Raw genomic sequence first — 24687 nt, 5'->3', positions numbered from 1 at the left:
AGGCCACTGGCCCTGTTCCAATGCTCCAGCCAGTGAGCAGACTGGCCACACCAGGGGTGAGCTCGGGGCAACCACGCATGAGGGGCCGGTACCGGCCCACAGCACCCAACACAGGGGGGCCATGCCCAGGGGACCCGGTGCCGGCCTGCAGCATCCTGAGTATGTCCCTGGAAAATGTGTGACCACGGCCTTTGCCTGGGCTCAGAGTCACTGAAAATCCAGGTTCTTAAGAAACAACTTTAATGTATTTAGAAACCTCAAAACCGAAATCTCCCTGCCAGGTCCCCTCCCTCCGGCCGGCCCCCCTCTCAGAACGTGGGGCACTTCTGGGCACTCAGGGTCCTTCCTGTCCCACATGGGGCTAAGAAGGGCATAGGGGACCTCACATTGTCCCCAGTAATCGCTAATGGTGCCCCCTGTGCCCATCAGTCTGGGTGGAGTTGCCCCGTGGGTGCAGTGGGGAGGTGGTAGGGTCCAGCAGCTGAGAGATGCCCAGCCAGCCAATGGGACTAGGCTGGGCTCCTTGGGACACGGCGTGGCCCCTCGAGCTTGACTGGGGGTGCTTCTCGAGGGACATGTGATCTTCCTTCTGTCAAGTGTACGGAGCCCAGCACCACAGTCACAGGGTCTTGGGAAGCCCCAGGGAACCAGGCTGGGTCCTCAAGACAAGGCCCTCACACTCTCTGTAGCCAGGCACGGCCACTTGCTGATCAGGGGACAGGTTGTGCTGCCGCCGGCTGGCCTCACCAAGGCTACACGCCTGTCTCCACCCGCAGACGCTCCATCCTGCGGACATTGCCCTCCACGGCCACACGGCTGGTGATGAAGCGGGCAAAGTCCTCGGGGAACCAGCCTGTCTCTCCGTCCCGGAGCCTCTCGCCATACAGCCACCCTGAACACGGATAGGGGTGGGAGGGAGGTGAGAGGAAGGCCGTGGGTCCCCCGGCCCCTCTGAGCTGCTCTGCATGAGCACACCAGGGCCAGGCTTCTCCTAGAACCCACCACCCGCTCCTGCCTCAGAGCAGACAGCTGCTGAGGACTTGCTCACGGTCACCAGGCACCCGGCCCCAGCTCTGGTGCTCGCCACTGAGAAGGGTGCTGGGCTGAGCAGCTCTGCCCGGCATGAGGAGGCGCCCTGCCTGCCCTCTGCAGGCTCGTGCTGGGCCGGCTGAGCGGGGATTCCCTGGGAGGGCAGAGAGACCTCCTCCTCCCCACATGGGACACAGTGACCATGAACTCACTTTTGGGTTCATGGTTTTTGGGCTTGGGGATGTGGGAGTGCCCCCTTTGAGGAAGCCCTCGAGGGAGGGTGAGGCAGGCTGTAAGCGCATGGTCAGCTTGCAGCCCGGCATGCTCTGGACCTGGCCGGATGCTGGATGCTGACTCACGCCCACCTGTCCAAGCCTGCCCATCTGTGCCCGACATGCCCACACTCACCGTCCTCCTGCTGCAGAACCAGGACCACGTCCGCCTGCTGCAGCGTGATCTCGTCTGCCTGCTTCGCAAAGAAGGCCTTGGTGATCTCCACCTGGGGCAGGTCTGGGTAGGGCAGTGGCCATCACAGGGCTATCAGGAGGCGTGGGCCAGGCTCCACTCCCCGACGGCCTCCAGCAGACACACCCCTGGGGCCGGGGCACCCCATCCCCCGACTGCTGGACCCCACCACAAGGCCAGGTGCCAGGCTCCCTTGGGCTACAGTGGGGGCCAAAGTGCCCAGCCCGCACTCACCTCCTTTGTTGGAGAGGCCCTGCCACTGTCTCTCACTGTGTGTGAGAGCCACGATCCACCGTGCCCGGTCACTCCTGGGGGCCAGAGACAGCACGAGTCAGGCCTGGAGGCCGATCCCGCCCCTCTGATGCTCCCTGACTTCTGACAGCCACCCATGGGGGTCCATGGCAAGAAGATGGGTGGTGGGGGTGGGCAGGAGTGGCTGGGCAGACTGTGCCAGGCAGGCTAACCCCCAAGTCACCCCAGCCCCAGGTCACAGAGTTGGGTAGCAGCCACACACCCAGACCCCAGCCTGCTGGACCCAAGACCACCTCGTTTCCTGGCACTGGGTCCTAGCTCCCTGCCCCTCCATTTGCTGTGGCAGACTTGGCCCCAGCATCCTCGTTTGGAAACAGGACCCAGAGCTATCCTCGGTCAAGAGGAGCTGAGAGGGAATATGGAGATTGGCGCAGCTGCGAGCCTTCCACAGGGGCCCTGCAGAGACCCCATCAGTGCCCACTCCCATTTCAAGCGCCAGGACCACCCTGCTGTCTGAACTGGCCCCCACTGGCCAGGCTCGCTGCGCCCCAGCAGCACTGCGGTTTGCCTGCAGCTATGCCCTCAGGGCCTCAGGGCTCTCCTGCCTCGGGGCCTCGGCATGCCTCTACCTCTGCCGAGCAATCCCACCCTCCAGCCCCACCACCCTCTGCTCACGTGGGCTGAGCCTTCCTCACGGCTCCCCCCGCACCCCACTCCCCACCTTGTTTCCTTTCTTGTTCCCACCCAACTGTTGGTGCGTCCCCTCCCGGGAACATAAATGCCACGAGGACAAGGCCGTTTCTGTTCTGTCCCCGGCTCTACCTCGGCACCTATGGCAAGGCCAGGTGCACGGTGGGTGTTCAGAGCCGGCCGTGGAACAGCGAGTGAAGCAGGCAGACAACCCGGTCCCCGTGGAGCTAATGTGCCTGGGGCCTGGGAACCACCCTCCCGGGAGCCCCCTTACGCAGAGTCTGAGGAGAGCAGGAGCTGCTCCTGGCGGCCCTCACTGTTGCGAAGCAGGGTCACGTTGAAGGGGTGGGGCACGGAGGAGCTACGGTTGCCGCCCCCGGGCAGAGGGAGCTCAGATGGCTCTATCTTCTCCACCTGGATGTGGTTCATCTGGGCATAGTCCTGGACCACGTAGCTCTCCTCGCTGTGGGGGCACGGGCAGTCAGTTGGTGGGACGGTCCCACCCAGCTCCTACCCGGTGCCTGCTGGGCTCCTGTCCAGGTCCCACCCGGCTCCCCTGCAGTGGTGAGGAGGCAGCCACAGACAGGCTCCAAGAGTTCCCCTATCCCACAGAACAGAGGCCACAGCTTTCGAGTCCTCATGGTTGGCACAGGCAGACCCTGGTCTGCAGAGGAGGCCAGAGGCTGCACAGCGAGCGCCACCTGCCCCCGAGTGTCACATAGAGCATGTGCCGAGTGGAAGCCGCGCCCCAGTGCTGAGGTCAGAGGGGCTCAGGGCCGACTCCCCCAACCTCCTGCCCCAGGGCCAGCGGCCCAGTATCCACGGAGCGGGGCTCCCCACACCCTCCTGCCCTAGCACCACCTCTTCTTCTTGGTCACAACCAGGACATCGTTGAACAGGAACAGGTAGCACGTCGGCCGACTGGCGATTTTTCGAAAAAGTCCAGTTTCTTCCACTAAGAACAGCTCCCCACGCTTCAGCAGCCACCGGGAGGCAGAGATCAGTGGGAGGGACTGGGGGGACAGAGCCAGGATGAGCAGGTCCTCAGGGGGTCAAGGACGCACAGCACCGGGTCGGACTGACCCCTGCCTCTGGACTAGGTGACCAGCTGGCTGTCCCCAGTAGGGGTTGGATAGAGGAAAGTGGCACAATGTGTCCGGGCCTCAAATCAAGGTGCGCCTGGACCAGACCCTGCTTGACAGCCCAGGGCTGGGCGACCACTGAACATTTCCCCCAAGCCAGGACCCAAAGGCCAGTGCTGGGCAGTCTCCACGTGCACCTCGCTCCTCCGTGGTGGGGGGGCTCCAGGGCGATGACGCAGACGCTGGGCCTCCTGGGCACAAGGGCCTGCTCAGCCCTGAGGGAGGGTTGGCAGGGGCAGGCCCCTCCGTGATGGCCACGCTCCATGTCTAGAACCTTTCCTGGCTCCTGAGCCACAGAATACCCTTCCCGCTGCCTGGTGCTGAGTTCCTGGAGTCAGTGGAGGGCAGAGAGAGGGCAAAGGCCAGGGGGTGGGCAGTGCAGGGGTAGTGGGGGTGGGCTGTGTGGGAGTGGGCATCGCAGTGGAGGGTGGCATCACGGGGTGGTGGGGTGGGCGGCGCGGGGGCGATGGGGGTGGGCGGTGGTGCAGTGGCGATGTGGGTGGACAGTGGGGGCGATGGGGATGGGCGGTGGTGCAGGGGCGATGTGGGTGGACGGTGCGGGGGCGATGTGGGTGGACAGTGTGGGGGCGATGGGGGTGGGTGGCGCAGGGGCGATGGGGATGGGCGGTGTGAGGGCGACAGGATGGGTGGTGTGGGGATGATGGGGGTGGACATTGCAGTGCGGGTGGCAGCACAGGGTGGTGGCGTGGGCAGCGTGGGAATGAGGAGCCTGCCCACCAGCCCCCGCTCCTCAGCCACTGCTGACACCTCCCCACCTGCTCCCTGTGGGCCCCGCCCACCCTACCTGTGCCCACTACAGATTCACCTCCTGCTTCAGGCCTCTGCCACCACCCTCCCTCCTGGATGGGCCTGGAGGCCATCCCCCACACCTGTTTCCAAGACCAACTTCAAGACCACGTGGGGGTGAGAGCCCCACTCGGGGGTGGGCCAGGCCTGGGAGGGGGTCCTTGCTCTGGCAGGGGCAGATGTTACAGAATCAGGGAGACAAGTGTGAGGCCTGCACGGGTGTGGGCTCGGCAACAGCGGCGCAAAGTCACTACTCTGACGCCTGCTCCAGGCAGCCTGCCCTGACCCACCCTGGGAGCCCCCTCCCCGAGCTGGGACCCCTGCACCCTTACTCGGCTGTCCATGGCCCTGAGTGAGGGTGGCCTGTAGCCTGTCACCCACTCCTTGCTCCTCCCTGAAGGGCACCCACTGGATGGAGCACCAGGACAGGAGACCCGCCTTGTGGGAGGGGCCCTGGGCTGTCCTGGGACAACAGAGGACAGGACCAGTGTATGGGATTGTGGGTGGTGGGCTCTGGAGGGAGAGGTCTGAGCCCTGTCCATTTGGGGCAGGGACTAGGGCTGTTGGGACCTGGGCTGGAAATATTTCACCCTACCCAGAATCCGGGCCTCACTGGGAAACGAGATCTGGGCCAGCCCTGAAATCACCCCGTCTCCTCCCCTCTGTCCTCAGGCCCTGCCCAGCCCCTGAGGGGCCAGCAAGGAGCCCTGGCCCCGGTCAAGCGCACTGACAGGGCCACTCCTGTTGCCCCCTCTGCTTGGTCACTCAGGACCTGGGGTCTACCCTTTGCCCGTGCAGTCCTGGGGATGCAACAAGGGCCACAGAGGCCCACCCAGTGGGAGTAGGAGAGGGGTACACAAGGGACACTCCCAGATGGGGAGACTGAGGCCTGGAGAGACCAAAGGCACCAGCCCTAGGAGGTCCAGCCCCCAGGCCTCATGAGGGCAGGCACCCACTCTCCAGCCCTCAGGCTCAGGGGTGTGACCTCACGCGCAGGCCAGCAGGGCAGGCTGAGTGGGAAGTGGTCTGAGTTGCCTGATGTCTGGGGCCACCTACCTTGACCTTGCTGAAGTCCAGCTGTGTGTGCAGCGTGTACATCTGCTCCATGCGCTCCATCCTGTGGGCCCCCTCATTGCACTGCCTCACCAGCTGCAGGGCATGGTCCCCGTGTGAGGGGCTGGTGCTGCAGGGCCCTGGTACAGCCCACATGGTCCACTGTGTGCCCAGGACTCCTGCCCAGCCAGCCCCTGGCTGCCCATCAACTGTGCGAGAGCTCCACCGGCTCTGGGCCTCAGTTTCCTTGTCAGCGCTGTGAAAGGCTTGGGATGGATAATCTGAGAACTTCCGGGCCTCAGTTTCCCTGTCAGCACTGTGAAAGGCTTGGGATGAATAATCTGAGAACCTCTGGGCCTCAGTTTCCTTGTCAGCACTGTGAAAGGCTTGGGATGGATAATCTGAGAACCCTCGTTGCCCTGGAAGGTAGGGGGAGCCAGCCCTATGCCACCAGGTAGGGTGGGGTGGGGACAGGGTTGGGGTACAGGACTCGGGCGGGGCTGGGGCCAGGCCCCATCTTACCTTGCTGATAGCCTTCAGTGCGCGGCTGGCGGCCTTGTACCTCTCGGAGTGGCCCTGGGTCTTGAGGCAGAGCGTCTGGATGAACAAAAGACGTGGGACACAAAGTCTGCTCTGGCATCCCAGGTGTGGAGGCTCCCACCAACACCAGACCCTGGGGCTGCAGGGTGGTCAAGAGCTGCTGCCAGAGGGCTCCTGCAGGGCCCCACCACCAGCCCCTGAATGGCCTCTGCACCACCTGGAGCTCTGCCAGGTCCTCAGGCAGGCTGAGTGGGAACAGGAGCTAGCACCCCTGCCTGGAACCCTTCCCTTCCCGTTCTTGGCCATCTCCATCCTCTCCATCCAACCTGGGGAATCGTCCGTGGAGGCCCCTGGCAGCCCCATTTCTGCACATCTCTGGGGTCCCCAGGAATTTGAGGTTCTGTTTGGCTTGGGCAGTTCTGCCATGTGTAGCCTCAGGGAGCTTAGCTCAGTCCTGCCATGTGTGAGGCTGTGTGTACGGGCAGCACGCACACGTCCGAATATGCCTGTGCACCGTGTGCATGCATGTGTGCCTGCATGTGTATGCATCCACATGTGTATGTGTGCACTGGGTGCATGTGTGTGTAGTGCCTGTGTGTGCATGTATGCAAACGTGTGTGTGCACTGTGCGCACATGTGCATGCATGTATATGTGCAATGCAGTGTGTGCACATGTGTGCAGGCATGTGTGTATTGGTGTGCATTGATACATACGCATTGTGTATACATGGGCACACATATACATGAGTACATGTGCACTGTATATACACGTGTGCGTCTGTGTGTACACCTTTTACCCTCATGTGCCTTCTGCCGTGTGGGCTGGCATCCCACACACACACCCCACGCTGGTGAGCTCCTCTGAGTCCCTCTCTGCATCCACAGAACGGGGAGAGAAGGTGCTGGGGACAGGGCTGCCACATCTAGGAGGACTGGTGGGGCAGGGGCTGGGAGGAGGCTCAGCAGGGCTCTGGGTGATGCCAGTTCCAGCTCGTCAGTGTGCCTAAACCTCATGAACCATTGAGTAAGTGAACACAAATTCGCTAAGGGCTGGAACAGCTCCTGGCACAGTGAGGTCTGTGGGTGGCAGCGACCACAAAGTTATCCTGGTTATTAAAGTCATCTTAGGATCATAACTATTAAAATATCATAGGCCAGCCTGGAGGAGAAGGTCACAAAAGGGTAATCAAGGGGGGGCTCCGGCAGTGGGACCCCAGGACAGTGTGCCCAGCCCCAGCCCCAGGCCGTGGACTCACATCCGTCAGGAGGGGCAGCCGGGTCACCCGCTGCATAGGGAGGATCAGGAAGGAGAGCACGGGCAGGCCCCCGCATGCTGGCCGCCTCTCAATCTCTCTCAGGACCTCTCGGAAGGCGGCGTTGCTGCTTCTGCAAGAGGACAAGGCTGTCCTTCCAGGCTCTGCATGGCCGGCCTGTACCTAAATCAGGCAGCACCTGCAGAAGCCAGGCTGGGAGCAGGAATGTGCTTTGGGAGACCAGGGTGCAGGACGCTCCCGAGCCACCCTCGGGGCCTCAGGGCCGCCCACTCACGTCAGCTTCTGCAGCGTGCGCTGCTGGTAGACCTCGTTGGAGCAGTAGGCGATGTAGGGGTGGAAGTGCCTCTCGGCATGCTCCTCCAGGATGTCACTGATGTCCTCGACCAGTACCTGGGCCTTGTGCCGCTGCTCCAGGTCCTCGAAGAACCTGAAGGCAAGGAGGGGTGAGGAGGGTGCCACGGGCCTGGTGGTCGGGCCCCATGTGTCAGACGTGCATAGGCACGCACACTCACACATACATATACGTGGCAGGAGCTGAGCTCAGCTCCCAGAGGCAGCACGCAGCAAGCACTCGGGGCGGGACCCGGACCTGGGATGCAGGACAGCAGGGAGGGCAGGTGGGAAGTGGTCAGAGAGGCCTGGGGCTCCTCACAGAGCCCCCCGCCACGATCCCACACACTGGCACCGTCCCTCTGTTGTCCAGCGGCAGCCCCAGGGGCTGTCTCCAAAGGTGGACCCGTTCGGGCCTCCTGTCCTGGTGCCCTGTCCAGTTGGTGCCATTTGCCCTTCCAGCTCCTTCCAGCTAACATGACTGGGCCTCCACACAGGCCCGGGCCCTACTGCTGCACCAGCCTGCTCCTGGGAAGAAACTCAAGGACGGAAACTCAGGGGACAGGCACAAGAGCCCAGCCTCTGGGTCACAAAGAGGGGCGATGCCTGGGCCACCCCCTCCAAGCACGAGTCCCCAGTCCCAGGCAGCTCTGCTGGTTGAGCTCCCAGCTGGGTTCGCGAACTGCCGGTTGACTTTCCCTGGGTCCCCCACCCCGTTCTGAGTGAACAGTCAAGGCTGGGGGCCAGGTGTGGGCTCTTGGCAGACTCCCTGGAAGTGACTACCAGCCCCTCACCTCCTCCGTGACCCAGGCCTCGGCCCGGGGTGATCAGGACGAAGGGAGTTAACACTTGGTAAGAGCTAGGCCACGGCTGCCGGGGTTCTGCCGCCATGGGTAGCCAGAGCCACCAAGGCTGGGCTTGGCTGAACCCATGATGGTCACCTGGTGTGTGAGGCGGTGGCCGGAGCCTCGTCCATCCCGCAGACCCTCAGAGCACCCAACCTGAGACCACATCCATGTCTCCAGCCTCTGCCACAGGAGGTCCTCCCACCCCAAGAGCTCTGTCCTTCAGAGGACTGCCTTGCCCAGCGTGGAGGTGAGCGGGAGTCCCTCCTCCCCCTGCTCACTGGGCCCGACTGGGCCTGCCACCCATGCAGGAGCCATGCTTCCTGCAGGGAGAGCATCCCGAGAGCTGCTTGCCCTAGAGAAGCCCCAGGAGATGGACCTGCAGTCCCCGTGGATAAGGACCCAGGAGGCCATGGGAGGCCCACTCACACACACCCGACCATGCACACACCCCCCACCCCCCACGCACACCCTCGTGCTTGGCTGCAGCTGCATGTCCGGCCTTTCCTCCACCTCCAGGCCCTGCAACCAGAGCTCAGGTCCAGCCACCAGACACCTTTGGGTGGAACATGACCCAGAGCTGCAACTAGAGGCTTCCTGCCTACAGGTGAGCAGCTTGTGGCCACCGCTGCCTGGGTCACACAGCCGTCTGTGGCTGGGCATCCTGGTGGGATGGTGCTTGGCAGTGGGGCAGGGCTGGACCCCTGGGAAGTGCTCCACATCTTATGAACGACCAGGATGCCACAGCCCCAGGGGTCAGCCCGGCCCTGGGGCCAGCTCTTGGTGGCCTCAAGGACCATCAGAGGTCATCACCCTCCATGGGAGCCAGCAGCTGCCCTAAACCATCCCAATCAAGGTGCAGCTCAGGCTCCCCAGGGCCTGCTGACGACGGTGCGGTGCCCATGGGGAGCGGCACCTTCCTGGCAGAGGACCCTGTGCAAAGGCTGTGGCGTGGCCTCACCTCTGACTGGCACCCAGGATATCCAGGATGTTGGAGAAGAGGTGGTGGTGCTCCATCTGGGTCATGGTCGCCCGCAGCTCCTTGGACTGCAGGAACTCCTCCACCAGGACGCTCAGGCTGTGCTGGTAGGAGAACTCCGACGTGAGGATCTCGAACATGGCCTGCAGAGAGGGGCCTGGGTGAGCCCCACAGGGACACTGGACACGGGTGTGCCTCGGTGACCGATTCTCGGAACAGGAGGACATGCCCCGGGTGGCAGGGGTCGGTGGGGACAGGAGCCCCGGACAGACCCCTGGATGGGACTGTCAGGATGGCCAGCCTGGAGACACCAGCCCGACGTCCCTGGGTGCCCCTGGCCGGGTGCCTTATGAGCCGCAGGAAGCTAGGCAGCGACCCCCGTCCTCGTCAGAATGGGGAAGATGGCGGCTCCTGGACTCCGAGGATTTACCCGGTGGTGCGAAGGGCTCTGTGAGGGCTGGTGCAGGTGGAGGCATAGCCCGGGCCTGTGTGAGGCGCTGGTGAGTGTGACGGGGCCTGGCGCTGGAGGTGGCCGCAGAGGGATGGCTGGGTGCCGCCACTGTGGCTGCTACCCCTCCCTGGGTGTTGCATGGCCCAGGCCATGGGGGACAGCCCTCCCGCCCAGGGCCCTCCCCTCCCAGCCAGGGCCCTTTTACCTCCTGCCTCTTCCGCTCCTCAGTGGAGAGCTGGTCCAGGATGCCCAATTCCACCACCTGGGGGGACACAGGCCCAGGAGCTCCAGGTCACACATCCTGGAAGCCTGGGCCACAGTCTCCCTTCTTTCCTCCTCCTGATGGACCAGGGCCAACATGGCCAGCAGAGGCGGGGGCCTGGGCAGAACACCCACAGCCACCCCACAGGGCTCAGGGAGGTCCGATCCTGGAGTAGGCCTGTCCTGCCCAGGGTCTATCCCCGTCATCTTCCTCTCTGTGGACCCTCCTCAGGGCAGCCGCCCCCACCCCCGCCCAGCCAAAGAGCCCCGGAGCAGCCCAGAAAGCGCATGGGGCATCCAGAGGGAAAGGCCAGAGGACGGGGGGAGATCTTGTCCCAAAGATCTTCCTGGCAGACGGACAGGCGTGGAGCCCACCCAGGGAGGAAGTGTGGAGGGCAGGACTGTGACTCAGACCCCACCTGGGCGAGGCGAGTCGGTGCCCTGCCTGGAAGGTATGGGTGACGCTGTGCCCGCCCAGGCTCCCTCCTCCTCGGGGCCCACAGCTGGCAGGTCGCCTTGGCGGGAGCGTGGCTCGCTTGGTGGAGCGCGTCAGGACCAGCGGGGCTGCTACACTGCCCGGGGGTCCCCTCTCCCCTCTGCAGGACTCAGGCCACCCTGATTCGTGCTCTGCTCCTCACTGGGCCGGGCAGAATGGCCTCCCACAGCGCCCGGGCCAAAGGTGAGTCCCCCATTCCCCAAGCCAGTGCCTCCTTCCTATGCAGGGTCAGAATCTCTGGCAGTTACCAGGGTGCAGTACTGGACACTATCCCAGACAGAGGGAGACCACACGCCCCCAGCTCCCAGCAGGGGAGTAAGACTGCACTTCCAGACCTTTCTATCTGTGGGGAGGCTGCCCGTTGCCTGCCCTCACCCCACACTGGGCCTGCCCTGGCCAGGGCCCCGGGGTACGCAGCACCATGGAGCGTGGTGGGCGGTTGCAGTACCAGCCCCTCTGGATGGCGAACAAGGAGCCCCATTGTACCATAGGTGGGGGCCCGCCCTCCCTGCTTCCCGCCACGGCCACGGCCACATGGTCCCCTCCCTCGGGCCTCAGGGCGCGGGTCACATGCTGGTCCACCTGGGGTAGGTCCCTGTCCCCCAAGCACAGGGACAGGTCCCCAGTTTCAGATATGGAAAGTGAAGGAGTGGCTTGGCCTTGGCCTCAGCTCCAAGCCACGGCCCCTCCCATCCCAGCTGTCTCCCTACGCAGACCCCTTAGCCCTCTTCTGGGGTGGGGCCCCTGGGAAGGGACTCATGGTGCCCGCAGCTCCCTGCAGGGCAGTCTGAGCAGGGCCGGCCCTCGCACGCACGACCGCAGGGCCCTGCATGGGCAGGGTGACTCTGAGGGCACAGGAGGGAGACTCCCAGGTCCGCCACCCACAGCCAAGGGGCTTCTGGGAAGGCTGCCCACCCTCCCTGGGAGGACTGGGCTGCTGCTGGGGACCAGCCACCTGGGCTTGGGGAAGGAACAGTGGGGGGACCCGTGGCTTCTGCCCGCCTGCCTCTGTGGGGCAGCCTCACCCACCCTCCGGCGCTACCTCCGGGAGCTGGCTCCAGGTGACCTGGGCAGGCCGGTAGCTCTTGACCACAATGGTGGTGTCCATCTTCCGGGCTGCCTCGGGGCTGGAGGACTCATCGAGGATGTCATCATCAGACTCCTGGCTGGTGTTCAGGCCCCGCTCCTGGATCTCCTGGTAGAGCTGGGGGTCTAGAGAGAGAAGGAGGATGAGCTGTGGCCTTGGGGGATTGGAAAAGGCTGCGCCTCCCTAGAACTTGCTGGCTGAGCCCTCCCAAGGGCATCTCAGAGCCCATGATGACATCAGGCAGCACACACCCTCCCGGGTAGGTCCTCTAGCGCCCACAGGCTCTCATGGCTGTATGGGAGAGGGAGGCTTTGGGAGGGGACTGACCCAGGCTGGGCGCCAGTCCCAAGACCTCTTCTGTGCCACAAGCCCCACCTGAAATGGGCTGGTCCCGGCTCAGGGCGCCTCCAAACCCTCACAGCAGCCCCCAACCAGCCTTACCCTGAGACACGGGGCATCGCTGCTGCCTCCTGGGACACTTCCCAGAGATTTCTGTAGAGGAGGCCTGGGGACCCCCTCCTGGGCCCGTCCCTGTCCACAAAGCTTCTGGGGGCTGGAGGGGGCCACTGTGTCTTGGGGCCTCAGGTCTGGAGCTGGGCACTTGAGGCCTTAGCCCTCCCCAGGCCTCACTGCCTCTGATCTCTTTACACCCCTGTGCACTTTGACCCAGGTAGCGGGCACCTCCCTATGTCAACCTCCCTATGGGATGTTCTCATCTCCCCCTCAGCAGGCTGAGTGTACACCACTGCCACCCCTGCTGGAGGCCCCAACACACGGCTGCCTTTTAGCCTCAAAGAGTCCGGGAAGAGCCCACGGCGTGGGGCCGGCACCCTCTGATCTGGCCTTGGTCCCCAACATGGCCACCGTAGGCTGGGCCCAGTACACATTTGGGGTGTTCAGGGCAAGACTGGGGGCTCTGTCTGTGCCCTGCCCTTCAGAACACATAGAATAGAGTCCAAGGGAACTTTCTAGACTCATCAGGGCTACATGGTGAGACCAGCCACCGGGACCTCAGGACCTCAGCCTCTGGAAGGATCCCGTCCAACAGCTTTGGTGACCCCGAGACACCAAACCAAGGCCCACCCGCACCCCAGGGCGGCCCAGTGAGTCCAGCTTCAACTGGATTCCAGCCCAGCCCGCGGTGCCTCCCAAAACCACACTCACCGTCCTTGAAGGAGCCCTTGTGCCCACGTTTCCGCCCCAGCGTCTTCTGCACAAAAGAGACACAGAAACCGCAGCTGTCAGCCAAGACAGATGTGGCCCACAGCGATTCTGCCTCGGGACCCCAGAGACCTCATGGCTCCACGTGCGAAGCTGTGCCCAAGAGATGTCAGCTCCAAAGGGCCTCAGGGCTGCCAAGCAGAGGCCAGGGCAGGTGGGAGGAGGGCTCAGAGCAGGCAGGACAGGTGACTGAGGGTTGTCAGGTCCAGGAGGGCTGCTTGGAGGAGCAGGAAGGGTTGAACTCATCATGAAGGGATGCTCAGGAGAGTTTTGAGCAGGACTGGAGGGAAGCCGGGGGCAGGGCAGGTACGGTGGGGAGAGGGCTGTGAAGGGACAGTGGGACAGGACACAGGCCCCTGGGGACCAGGATCTGGTGGGGCAGGTGAGCAGGGACTGGTCAGTCAGTGTCTAGCCCCAAGCATGGACCTGGGGGCCCCAGCAGGAGGCCGGGATGGCAGAAGCGATGGGAGGGACTGGGCTCCTGGGAAGCCCCCAGGCTCAGGTGTCCGGCTCAGGGCCCACCCTCCTTGGCTGGGACACCACACTCTGCCGACGCCACAGGTGTGCTGGTTCCCGGAAGGAAAGGGGCTGATTTCTCGGAACGAGTTGGGGCCTGTAAACTCCCCTTACTGGTTGGGAGCGTGCGGTGCTCCCAGCTGCACCTGGCCTGGCACCCTCAGCCCCGTGCCCCGCACCCCACCTCAAGGGCTCCCCCTGGCCCCCCTTTCGCCTCCAGGTCTGGCTGGAGCTGTTGCCTCCCTCACCCCTCGACCCCGTCCTCTCCTCCTGTCTGCCTCTACCCTAACCCTCCTTCCTCCCGGACCCTACCCTGACCCAAGGCCACGGGGAGCCCCCTCCTCTGTGCTCCCAGCAACCCCGAGCTGCCCTCAGCCCAGCCCTCTGCATTCTCCCTGCCCTGGTGGCCCTCTGAGGACCAGGCCCATGCCCCTGGGCTCACTTTGGAACCCCAGCACCAAGCACGTGGCAGGTGCCCAGGAAGTGTCTGCTGACTGCATGAAATCAACAGTGAATGAAAGAACGAGCCCCGTGGGCCTAGTCCTTGTGGGTGCAGAGAGTGCTAGGGCCTTTCCAGCCCCTGGGGTGCAGGGGCCTGTGGCAGAAGTGCCGAGGCATTTCTGAGTCCTGGGCGTCTCAGGTAGGCACAGCAGGAGAGAGCCGTGACTGAGGACGGTGACTGGTGCTGGGGGCATGGGGGGGCCCCACCTCAGCCACCATCAGCCTCCAGTGGACGCCGATGGGACATTCTGACAGGTGGTCTTGGCGTCCCCTGAGGCTGGCACTGCCACTCACAGTCTGGGCAGGAGCTGGGGCTGAGGAGGCAGCTGTGACGGCAACCAGTGAAGAACACGCTCTGGCACGTGCCTTCCGTGGACACTGTCCAGAGGACGCCCAGAGGACAGCTATGATCTTTGCTTCCACAGGGGGAAGCCAAGGCTCAGGAAGGTTCAGGAACTCGCCTGGGTCACACGGCACCTGCCCCCACCCTCGTCCTTCACGGAGGCAGCCCATATGCTTAGGGCCTGTTTTCCAACACGTCTGAGCAAGGCGCCCAACAAGAAGGATGCTCCTGGGACCAGCCCTGCATCTGCTCTGCATTCCTGAGGGTGCTCGGGGCTGCCAGGGCCTCCTGATGGGTGGTTCCAGGGCAGCTCGCCTCCCCTACCCCAGCCCTGCCTGAGCCCAGACCCACCAGCTAAAGAGACCAAGCAGGGTGGCCAGAGTCCCAGTCTTGGCTGGGTGGGTGTCCAGGTGCCATGCAACTCTCCCTGAACACAGCTTCCAGCTCAGGGCTGCCTGAAATGAAGGCCTCACCCCTAGTCACAAGGGATGGTGACTCCGAGGATGAGGGACACTGGGCCCAGGAGCCCCAGCAGGACGCTCTGTCCCCTGGACCCTAGTGACACATGCAGCCAGGCTACACCCTGCCCAGCGAAGGGTCTGCCGGCACCATGCCCCTGACCTAGAGCCACCGCCAGCAGGCAGGGAAGCAGGGCTCTGTGTACAGCGGGAATGTGCACAGCTGCCCCGCCGGAGTCCCTGTCCGGAGCTGCGGGGGCAGATGGAGCCAAGGCCAGTCACTGCAGCAAGGTCACCCTGAACCCTGTCATCTAGGCAGGCTGGCTCCTGTCTGGGGCTTGGAAACAGGGACTGGGCCTTCCAGGGATCTGCCCTCCACCAAGGCTGGGAGCGGGGACACCAGCGTCTGGGGCCTGGGTAGAACCCTCAACCTTTCTGAGCCTCTGCTGCCTCGTCTGTAAGGCGGAATCTTCATGCTCACAGACTGCGCTAAACGGGAATAAAGCAGCTGAGAGTCCTCGTGCAGCAGGTGCTTACTAACGGCAGCTGCCACGATGCAGAAGATGACAGTGGTGGAGACGGAAAGGCCACCCCTCTGCCTAGCGGCACCTCCCTGCGGTCCACACGGGCAGGCCTCTACCTTGTTTTTGGCTGGGTTCCGAGTGTGAGGCTGGCTGGGTTCCTCGGCCAGAGCCTGGAGCTTCGGGCTTAGCGGGATGGCGTCCCCCTGGCCATCTGGCTTTCCCAGGCCCTTCATGGCCGCTCGGTAGGATTGGTTCCGCAGGTTCCGCCTCAGCATGCCCCCAGGATCCTTGTCCATGTCCATGTCCATGTCGTCCAGGGAGAAGCTGGGGGCTGGGAGGAGCTTAGGGTCCCGCCGGGCGGCCTCCCTGCTAAGTACAGCCGCCCCGAAGCTCTGGTGGCGGGCTGGGGTCTTGGCCTTGCTGGCCACGGCCAGGCTCTTGGGGATCAACTGCTGGGTGCCCAGCTTGAGGGCCGCCGGGCTCTCTGTGCTCAGGACGATGGGCCGCGGCTCCTCATGCCCTGGGGACCGAGGCTGTGGGGGTGCCAGGACCTCGGGCTGGAAGACGGCATTGTCCCTAACATGCAGGGAGCCACGGACCATCGGGAGCCCAGAGGCTGGGTTCCCACTGGTATCCAGCCGGAGCTCCGAGTGGAAGCGGTATTCCAGGAGCTTCTCCTCCAAGGAGCTGTCTGAGTGCCGCTGGGACATGCTGGGTGGTTGTGGGGTCCTGGGGAAAGGGCAGAAGTGAGGGTCTCACGAGGCTGCTCTCCCCTGTCCCCTCAGGGGTGTCCACCCTGCTGCTCTTTCGCATATGCCTGGCCAGGGCCCCAGTACAGCTCCCAGGACACAGCGTGCAAGGACAGCAACGCAGCCAGGAGCAGAGTGGGTCAGCGGCACAGCCAGCCCTAACCACCGGGAGCCAGCCACATCTGACGCCGGAGGCTGGGCACAGGATGGGATTAGGCAGATATTGGTTCTCCGAGCTCCAAGGGACCAGGTAGGCATAGCTTAGTGGGGGAGGCTGGACCTTGGAGGCTGGGAGGCTGCACTGCTTCCTCTGACGGGCAGCACACGCTGAGGACACATTCCTGAGCCAGGAGGCAGGTGGGGCAGCTCAGGTGCATGGCCCTGGAGCCCTGCAGACCTGGCCTGGAATCCTGGCTCACACCTGGCAGCCATGCAGCCTCCTGGAACCACTTCCTTGTGGTGAACACGAGGGTGATGGTGCTGCGCTGGGGGCTTCCTGAGGTCAGCATCAGCCACAGTGGCAGTGACCACAGCCTCACTGGGGCCTTCCAGACACCCGAGCCAGGCTCTGCTGGTGGGGGTCGGGCATATTTGCCCACATGCTCCCGGCCCGAGCCCAGGCCCGTGTGATTCCCCTCTCTCAGCCACACAGTGACATGACTGTGGCGGACTGTCCATGGAACATTTCCACACACCAAGCAACACGCTGGCATTTTTCCACGTTTCTGAACTGGGCATAAGGCTGACAATTCTGGTTTCAGGAGTCCCACCAGACACCAGCCTGAGAGTCTGGGATGACACCTGGCCACTGGGCAGGTGTGGTGGTGGCAGGCCACAGTCCCACGTACACCACCCAGCGCAGGGCAGGAGCTGACCTGCAGACATCTCTGGAGCCCGATCGCCACACCCCGTGGGCAGTCCCGCCCCCACCACCCTCCTGCCTGTCCCTCCTGGCAGCATGTGCCCCCGAGCCCATCTCTACCGCACTGTTCCCTTCATGGTCCGGGGCTGGCAGCCCTGCCCCTGATGCTGCTGTTTCCTGTTTCTCACTTTCCTCCTTCCAGACCCGAGGCAGGGCTGCCCTTCGGCCCCTTGGGAATGGCACAGTCCTGTGACTGGCTTTGGGACATGTGTCCCCAGCAGGTGGGAACGTGGAGAGCCAGCACTCGACCTGCCTCTGCGCCTTCCCCGGCTGCCATGACTATGAGCACACGTGACCAGGCAGAGCCCCAGTGGCCTGGACCCCGTGGGAACAAGATGTGCAGAGCCCCCAGCCGACACGGCCTGCAGGAGCCGGGCCTGGAGGTCTGTTTCCAGGCACTTCGCGGGGCTGTTGTGGCTACACATCACCTCCTGAGTGACAGCACATGGCTCGCCACAGCGGTCTTTCACGCCCACAGCAAGCTTTCACGCCCCAGGCTGCTTGCAACCCTCAGGTCACTTAGCAATGGCTTCTGAGGGTCTGGTCTCCCAGGCCTCCCAGCTTTCCCCTCTGCTGCTCAGGGGCTCCCCACACGTGTCAGGGGGCAGCCCTGACCGAGGCATGTGGTAAAGGAGCCTCACCGAGGCACGTGGTCAAGTGACGCTGCCTGTGCCTCAGTTTCAAAATCTGTAAAATGGGCACGATAAGAGCAAGGCCCACCTCCTGAAGGTCCTGCAGTAAGGGTAAAGTGTGCAAAGTGTGTAACAGGCGTGGCCGGTGTGAGGCCTACATCCACACTGTGGTGACCAAGCCTTGCCGAATCAAAGACAAGCTCACGCTCCCTACGCTCAGGGAGCTTTGTAGGTTCAAAAGGTAACAACACGGAGAAAACTCACTGCTTTCATTCTTTCCCTTTTAAAACATAAAAATATAAACAGTAAGAGCCACCACTCAGTATGCCTCCTATACACCCAGAACGTCACACACATGAAAATGACCGGAGTCTCTCCAGGGTGGAAACTGATTTTTCTGATGGGAAAACAAGGCTGGATCGCTCGCTCCAAGTCACTTCCTACAGGGAGGTTGCCTACAGCCAGCCACACAACTGACCTGAGTTCGCACCTTTGGAGCACCCGCAGGGCACCCGGGACACCTCCCTGTCCCTGCTCAGCCCCAGGAGCCACCATACTCTCCCAGGACACAGATTCTCTGCTAAAACCATCCCAGGAAGACACGTGCAGCTGAGCCTCCCAGGCCCTAGGGAGGGACGGCCCCCACGCTGGCTGGGAGGGCACATTCCTCCGGACATTCCGAATCAGCGGCCGAGGACAGCAGCAGACACAACAGGCCTCCCCCGGGGCTGGTGTCCATGACACTGACCCGGGTGACGCTGGTCTGCACCATCCCAGGATCACCCGCTCACAGCAACGTGTCTGCGTTTTACCCAGGCCTGGCTGAGAAATCTGTTTCTTTTAGGCTTCTGTCTACACGCCAAGCAGAACGCACTCCAGCGAGCAGCCAGTGTAGGCGGCCTACGGTCCTGCAGTCCTTTTATTCTAAATGTGATTTCTTTACCTGGGGGGCATTTGACATGGGTTGATGTGACCACATCGTCACTGTGCCCGGTCTCCCACCAAACAAATGTCCCCAAGACCCCACAGCCCCCAAACACAGAGACCCCAGCCTGCACTGTCTCAGCCTTCCGGCTGTCATAGAGGCCTTCCTCCTCCCTAATGGGGCCAGACTGCCCAGGCCTGACTGTCCCTGACCACGTCCTCTGAGACAGTGCCCTGGCCCTGGCCAGCAGCACTCCCTGGCTGGCGGCGGCTGTCCCAAGAGAGGTCAAAGTCTGTTCCACTGCCAAAAGGCACCCAAACGGGAACCTGTCAGGCGAGCCAGAGCCAGAGCCATTGCTGGGTGTGACCTCCACTCCCAGTGAGGCAGCCACACCCACAGGTCTAACAGAGAGCCCTAGGGGTGTGGCAGGGGCCCTGGGCTCTGGAAGCCAGAGCCCCCCAGGAGCCGTCTCTCGAGAGCTGTGGCCCTGGCAGGCACCCGCACCCGTTGCCTTCTGTTTTTCAGTTTTTCTAAAGAACTAGGAAGACACAGACACCGTTTCAAAAGTCAACGAGCACCAAAGACTTAGCATGAAAGCCCAGTGTCCCCTCCTCCACGCTGCCTTGATCCCCAGAGGCCACCACTCTGGGCTCCTCAGCTTTCCCCAGTAAAAGGCACGGCCTGCTCTCAGTGCCCCCCTGCCTATGGGCATCCCTACCCGCTCCTTGCCTCTTGGACGAGGACTCCATCACAGCCATCACACGATGTCTGTGCCCACAGATGTCTGTGCTGGCACAAGGTGCTAAGCCCCGGGGCAGGGTAAGGCCTTGCCCACCTCTTGTTAATAATGATTTTCTCTCATTCCACCGGCCTGGTTTTCCCCAGTTAAATTTCCCTGAGTGTTCCAGCGTCTGCCATGTGCTTCTTGAGAATATATTCTATACGTTTGGCAGGCCAGTTCTGTGTTTTTCCCAGACACCCCCTATCCTCCCTCTCCAGAGGGCCTGGTGCTCTGGACCTCACTCTGGGCGCATCCCAGGACCTCCTCTGCTGCTTCTGGGGCTGGAGGCTTGGCCCCCAGTCCCCTCTCACCTGCTCCAGGCCCTCACTGTGCTGAAGTATATCCCCAGGCACTGAACCAGGAAGCCACATGGGAGGCATCTTTTGGACGCCTGAAAATGTCTTGTTTCTTCCTCTCTCCTGACTGGTGGCGAGGAGACGAGTGTTCCCACTGTAGATGGTTTTCTCCCAGAGTCGGGAAGGGCCCTTCCCTCATCTTCAGAGTTGCTGGGGAAGGGCCCCAATGCCCCGATCCCTTCCTCGTATCATGACCGGTGTGTGGTTCTCCCTGGCCCCACTGAGGGTCTGGGGCACCTGCTGGAGGCTGGGAGCTCTGGCTGTCATGCTGATGTGCCTCCGTAGGGTCCACGTTTGTTCACTGAGCCAGGCACTGGGTAGAACTCCCCATGTGGTCACTCTTGTCTTCAGGGCTGCACGGATTTTCATATTATTTCTTCCATTCTGTTTTCTCTTTTTGGAATACCCACTAATGAGTATTAAGCTCTGGCGTTTTCTCCTAATTCCTTACCTTCCCTCCCCTACTTCGTTCTCTGTGTGAGGTTGTCTCTACTTGATCTTCTTATCTGCCCCATGGTCTTGTCATTTTCATTATCGTCAAAGAGCCCTCTGCTCTTCATTCCTGGCATCCTGCTCTTGTTTTATGGGTGTAACATCTTCTGTTATCTTAGAGAGGAAGGATTACATTTTGTTTGGAGGGAGTTTCTTTCTTTCTGTCATGGGCTGCTAGAGCTGTGCCCCCACCACACACTTCCTCCTGTTTCTGCCTCTGCTGGCCTCTGTCTCTCAGGCACAGGACTTTCCTCAAACATCTGCTGCTGGTGGTTGATTGCTTCTGCTTCTATTGAGGAGAGAGGCCTTATGCTGGTGGGAGGCCCAGGTGCACACACCCTGAGCACAGGTGTCTCACCGGGAGGGCCCTCTGGGACCCCCAGCCCCACGCCAGGTCCGTATCCTGAAGTCGCTCCTGCATGCCAGCTGGTTTCTGCAGTGGTCTCTCTCCATCTCCTCACTGAGATGCTGGTCTGCTCCTGGTGCCTGGAGCCAGTGAAGGGGAGGGGCTGAGAGCTCAGACTCCTTTCAGCAGCTGGCCATGCTGTCCGGGCTACAGCACCACAGAGGTCGGTCAGATTCCCTGCAGCAGCCTCGTGGGCCAGTGGCAGACCTGCTCCCCAGTAAAGGCAGCCCTGACTTGCTGAGTGGGGGCTGCCAGGAAAGCTCCTTCAGGCATGCACAGGGCAGAGGGAGCCGCAGGCTGTCTGTCTTTCCTGTCTCCCCATGTGTGTGAGCCCTTGCAGGGCAGGGACAGTTTCCTGTTCATGTCCCCACAAACAGCTGGGCTCAGTTCCCGCACTAAAAAGCAAATGCCTGCCTCGGCATGTGCTCTGCCCTGGTCTCCTTACCTTGATTCTGTGTCTTCCCAGAGAGGCCCTGGTGTTCCGTGCCAAGAACCAACTTGCAAGGGGACTTTGCTCAAAGTGAGCAGAGGCTGGGCCAGGGCAGCCCACAGAGGTTCCAGGCCCGTCTGTGCCACGTTTTGGGCGACTTCCTGCTGCTGCTGCTCAGGGTGGGCTGGAAAGGACCTCCCATGGCTGAGCCCTGGGACCCAGAGCTGTCTCTTTTCCCTTTACCACTAAATACCCCACCCTGGTATCCCTGACACATATAGTTACAGGGCACGAGGGACTTGTGCAGGAGGAGGCGTGCAGCAGAGGTGAGCAGGTGGAATCCGTGGTCTCTGGCCAGTCTAAGGGACCCTGCCCGGCCTGTCCAAGCAGGTGGAATCCGTGGTCTCTGGCCAGCCTCAGGGGCCCCTGCCCAGCCTGTCCAAGCAGGTGGAATCCGTGGTCTCTGGCCAGTCTCAGGGGCCACTGCCCAACCTGTCCGTTCCTGTCTGCACTTGGCCTTGGCTATCTGCCGGATCTCAGACCCAGCCTTGGTTGGGTGTGCCGCTCTGTAGTCCCGCCCTCCTGCCCCCTCGTCCTTCTGGAGACATGGGCTTCTAGTGACTCTAGTGGGCGCCAGCCCTGTCCCTCCTACATCCCCACAGCAGTACAGTCTCCCAGCTGGGGCCTGGGGCTCTGAGCACAGCTGTTTTCATGGCCACCAGGACCTAATTGCTCCAAGTTTGCTGCCCCTCCAGTTAGGACGCTGCACGGGCCTCCAGCTTCATGTGATCCCACCCTCGGGCATTTCTGTCCCTCCTACCCTGGCCTCTAGGTCTGGCTAACCCCACTCGGCCCAGTGGGGTGTGGCCTCTCTAGCACCTGTCCATCCAACCTCAGTGCATGTAAACTCAAGCCACAATGGTGCCCTTGTACTCCGGTCATTCTGCCCAGCCAAACTTCGGACTCAGTCACATAATCTGGGGGAGGACTTGGTTTTGTAGATCATGCAGCACACATCAGCCAGCTCCGTTTGCAAGGTGGCCAGGGGTTCAGCTCTGTGGCCTGCACTGGGGCAGTTGTGCCCCCCAGGGCACATTTGGCAACGTCTGGAGACACTGCTGGTAGTCAGGAGTCCTGGCTACTGGTCAGCAAGGCTGCTGGAGAGACCAGTTATCTGGATCAAGGCCCCTAGGGCTGCGGTGGGGAAACCCTGGGCAGCTAAGCAGAGAGCCACCCTGCATGGTAGGGGCGGGGAAGTGCATCTGGCCCTCCCACCTGGACGTAGCCAGCTCAGCCCAAAGCGCATTCCAGTCACTCCCCAGCTCCGGCTCTGAATGAGACGTCCCATAAACCCAGGCACTGTCCCTGGCTCTGTTGCCACTCACGGGGTTCCCCAAAGGGTGGGAACCACAGCCTGCCTCCGACAGGTGCCCACGCGGGGGATAGGTCCCCTGCCACCCAACCAGGTGCAGAGGGAATGTGGCCTGCCTGGGTGGGACTGCTGGCCAGGCCCTGTCCTGACCTGGATGGCTGTCCCCAAACGGGGACGGGGGGGCAGTGGGGGTTCTGGCCTTGGCCAGGGAGTCACTAGAAATAAGGACGCTGCTCCAGACAGTCCACTGCGCTAAGGACAGGAGCAGCCCAGATCCATCTGGAAACCAAAACTAAAACTCAGACCCAAACTTGCGGGGAGCGCCTGCACCTGGATCACAACGTGAACACAGATGGCCATCCTCAGGATGGGGACCCACGCGACCCACGCTCCACATGTGAGCTGTGGGGACCCCGGCACGCCGCTTCTCACTGTTTCACTTCTGTGCCTTGGTTTTCTCATGTGTAGGTGGAAAGTGCTTCCCACATAGGTGATCCTATGGGTCAGAGACGGCCCCTGGAGAGCCAGCGCCCTCAGGGAGGCACCCCCAGCAAGGGTTTCTCCCCAGTGTCCAGGTTGGGGGAGGGGGGAGGGCCCATCCCACCCTCCAGGTGACTTTGGTCCAGGTGACTTCTTTCAGGAAGCCCCCAAGACACCTCCCTTCCAGCAGGACTGGGTGGGTGGGGAGTGCCCACCTTCAGCCCACAGCTCCTGCTCTGGACAGTACCTTTCTCTCATCCCGTTCCCCTCTGCTGGCCATGGGCATCGCACAGCAGGGACCACGTCTGCCTGGCACACTTGTGGGTCAACATCTTCTAACTCCTCAACACTCCTACTAGTCCCATTTTACGGATGAGGAGATTGAGGACCCGAGAGCTGCTTAGTTCACAAAGAGCCAGGATGTGACGGGCACACCTGGGAACTATGCCACGGAGGTGTCAGGGCCCGCAGCCATGCACAGCACCTGGACCCTGTTGCTGGTCCAAGCCAGGCCCACACGTACCCCCTAGGCCCCCATGTTAGGTGGTGCACAGACTGTTCCCCTCAAGGACACAGAGAAGATTCAGGCCTCGATTCAGGTCAGATGCAGAGGCCACCAAGACCTGCCATCACTGCCACTCCCTCAGTCCCCTCACCTACTCAAATCTCAAAAGGGAGCCTGTTCCCATTTCACAGACGCAGAAAGAGGCTGAGCAGCCAAGACAAGCCGCCAGGGCTCCCTGGTAGGTGGGACGCACCCCTCCCCCTCCCTGCCTCCCTTCTCAGGGGAGACAAAGCAGGTCCCTCCCTGCCGCCGCCCACCAGGTCCACGGGGTGGGGGAGGGGCGTGTGGTTTGGGTTTGTCTTGGGTGTTGGGTTCTTCCTTCTTGGAGCTTTTCTGAACTTTTGGGACCAAAGCAGGTTTGGGGGTCAGATTCCCCAAAGAGCTCCCGGGAGGGTCGCTCTGTTCTGCCCCCCCACCCCATGCTCTTTCAGACTCTGGGGCTTCCAGAGTCCTCCGCGCTCAAATCTGAACCCAGGTTCCGGTTGCATGGAAGTTTTCCTTTAGGAAGAGGAAGAGGCCACTGGGGGTCGAGAGAGGGCAGCGAGCGAGCGTGCAGGGGCAAGCAGGGGGCTGCCTGGGGGCGGCTTAGCCCGCGAACCCCGCCCCTCCCGCCCCGACGGAGGCACGGGAGGGTCGCGAAGTTGTTGCGGCTCCCGGGGCGGGGCTTGCGGGAAAAGCGAGGGGAGGAGAGGCGCCCCGGGTTCCCGGCGCCTCCCCCGGGCTTACCCCCCTCCCCCGGCTCCCCTGAGCCCCGGCTCACCTGTCTCCCGGCTCACCTGTCCCCCAGGCTCTCACCTGCGCCGCAGGGCGGAGGGACGCAGGGGCGGCGCGCGGACGGTGCAGCTTCCAGCGCCGGATCCCCTCGTATCCTGCAGCCGCCTCGCTCCTGCGGCCGCGCGGTCCGGCCCGGGGCGCCTCCTGCACTTCCTGCGCTGTCTGGCGGGAGGGCGGCGGCTGCGGCCCCGCAGGTGGGCGCTGGGCGGGCGGGGCGGCTCCGGGTCCGAGGGCCCGGGCGGGGAGGGTCGGGGAGGGGGCGGGGCGCGTCCCGGGCACCTGTGGCGGCGCCGCCTGCGTCACAGGTCACAGCCCCACCTGGGCCGGCCGGAGCCCACGTGATCGCCCGGACTGGATTGCGCCTCTCGATTCCCTCCGAGCCGCCGCCGCCGCCCGGTGCCTGCGCCTTCCCTCCCCGCGCCCACGCCCCCTCGAGGCCAGCCCGGGCGTCGCCTGCCAGACGTGGGGCCGGAGCGGCTTGGCTCGCTCCTGCGTCACTGTCCTTCCAGGCCCCGCTCCACCACCTCCTCCGGGAAGCC

The 24687-nt window shown here is 62.9% G+C and overlaps 1 protein-coding gene across 3 annotated transcripts; it reads right to left on the bottom strand.

Moving 5' to 3' along the window:
• Positions 1–223: 223 nt before the first annotated feature.
• ARHGEF16 (Rho guanine nucleotide exchange factor 16) lies at positions 224–24553 on the bottom strand. Of its 3 annotated transcripts, none has more exons than XM_033195779.1 (15): positions 24170–24553; positions 15381–15993; positions 12866–12911; positions 11657–11826; positions 10063–10119; positions 9389–9549; positions 7527–7679; positions 7235–7364; positions 5961–6035; positions 5442–5534; positions 3298–3449; positions 2711–2899; positions 1729–1802; positions 1438–1539; positions 224–892 (listed from the first exon to the last, which is right to left on the bottom strand). In XM_033195779.1, the coding sequence occupies exons 2-15, from the start codon at positions 15972–15974 to the stop codon at positions 753–755; spliced, it is 2136 nt and encodes a 711-aa protein (XP_033051670.1). In that variant the 5' UTR covers positions 15975–15993; positions 24170–24553; the 3' UTR covers positions 224–752. The 3 variants fall into 3 exon arrangements, with proteins under 3 accessions (XP_033051670.1, XP_033051679.1, XP_033051659.1); XM_033195788.1 differs by having other exon boundaries at positions 24135–24299; XM_033195768.1 differs by having other exon boundaries at positions 24151–24299.
• Positions 24554–24687: the final 134 nt, after the last annotated feature.

This window comes from Trachypithecus francoisi, unplaced genomic scaffold (genome assembly GCF_009764315.1).
Source record: "Trachypithecus francoisi isolate TF-2019V2 unplaced genomic scaffold, Tfra_2.0 Contig01621, whole genome shotgun sequence".
Classification (NCBI taxonomy): Eukaryota; Metazoa; Chordata; class Mammalia; order Primates; family Cercopithecidae; genus Trachypithecus; species Trachypithecus francoisi.
Note: the sequence above shows the minus strand (reverse complement) of the source record. Positions and strands in the feature narration are given on the sequence as shown.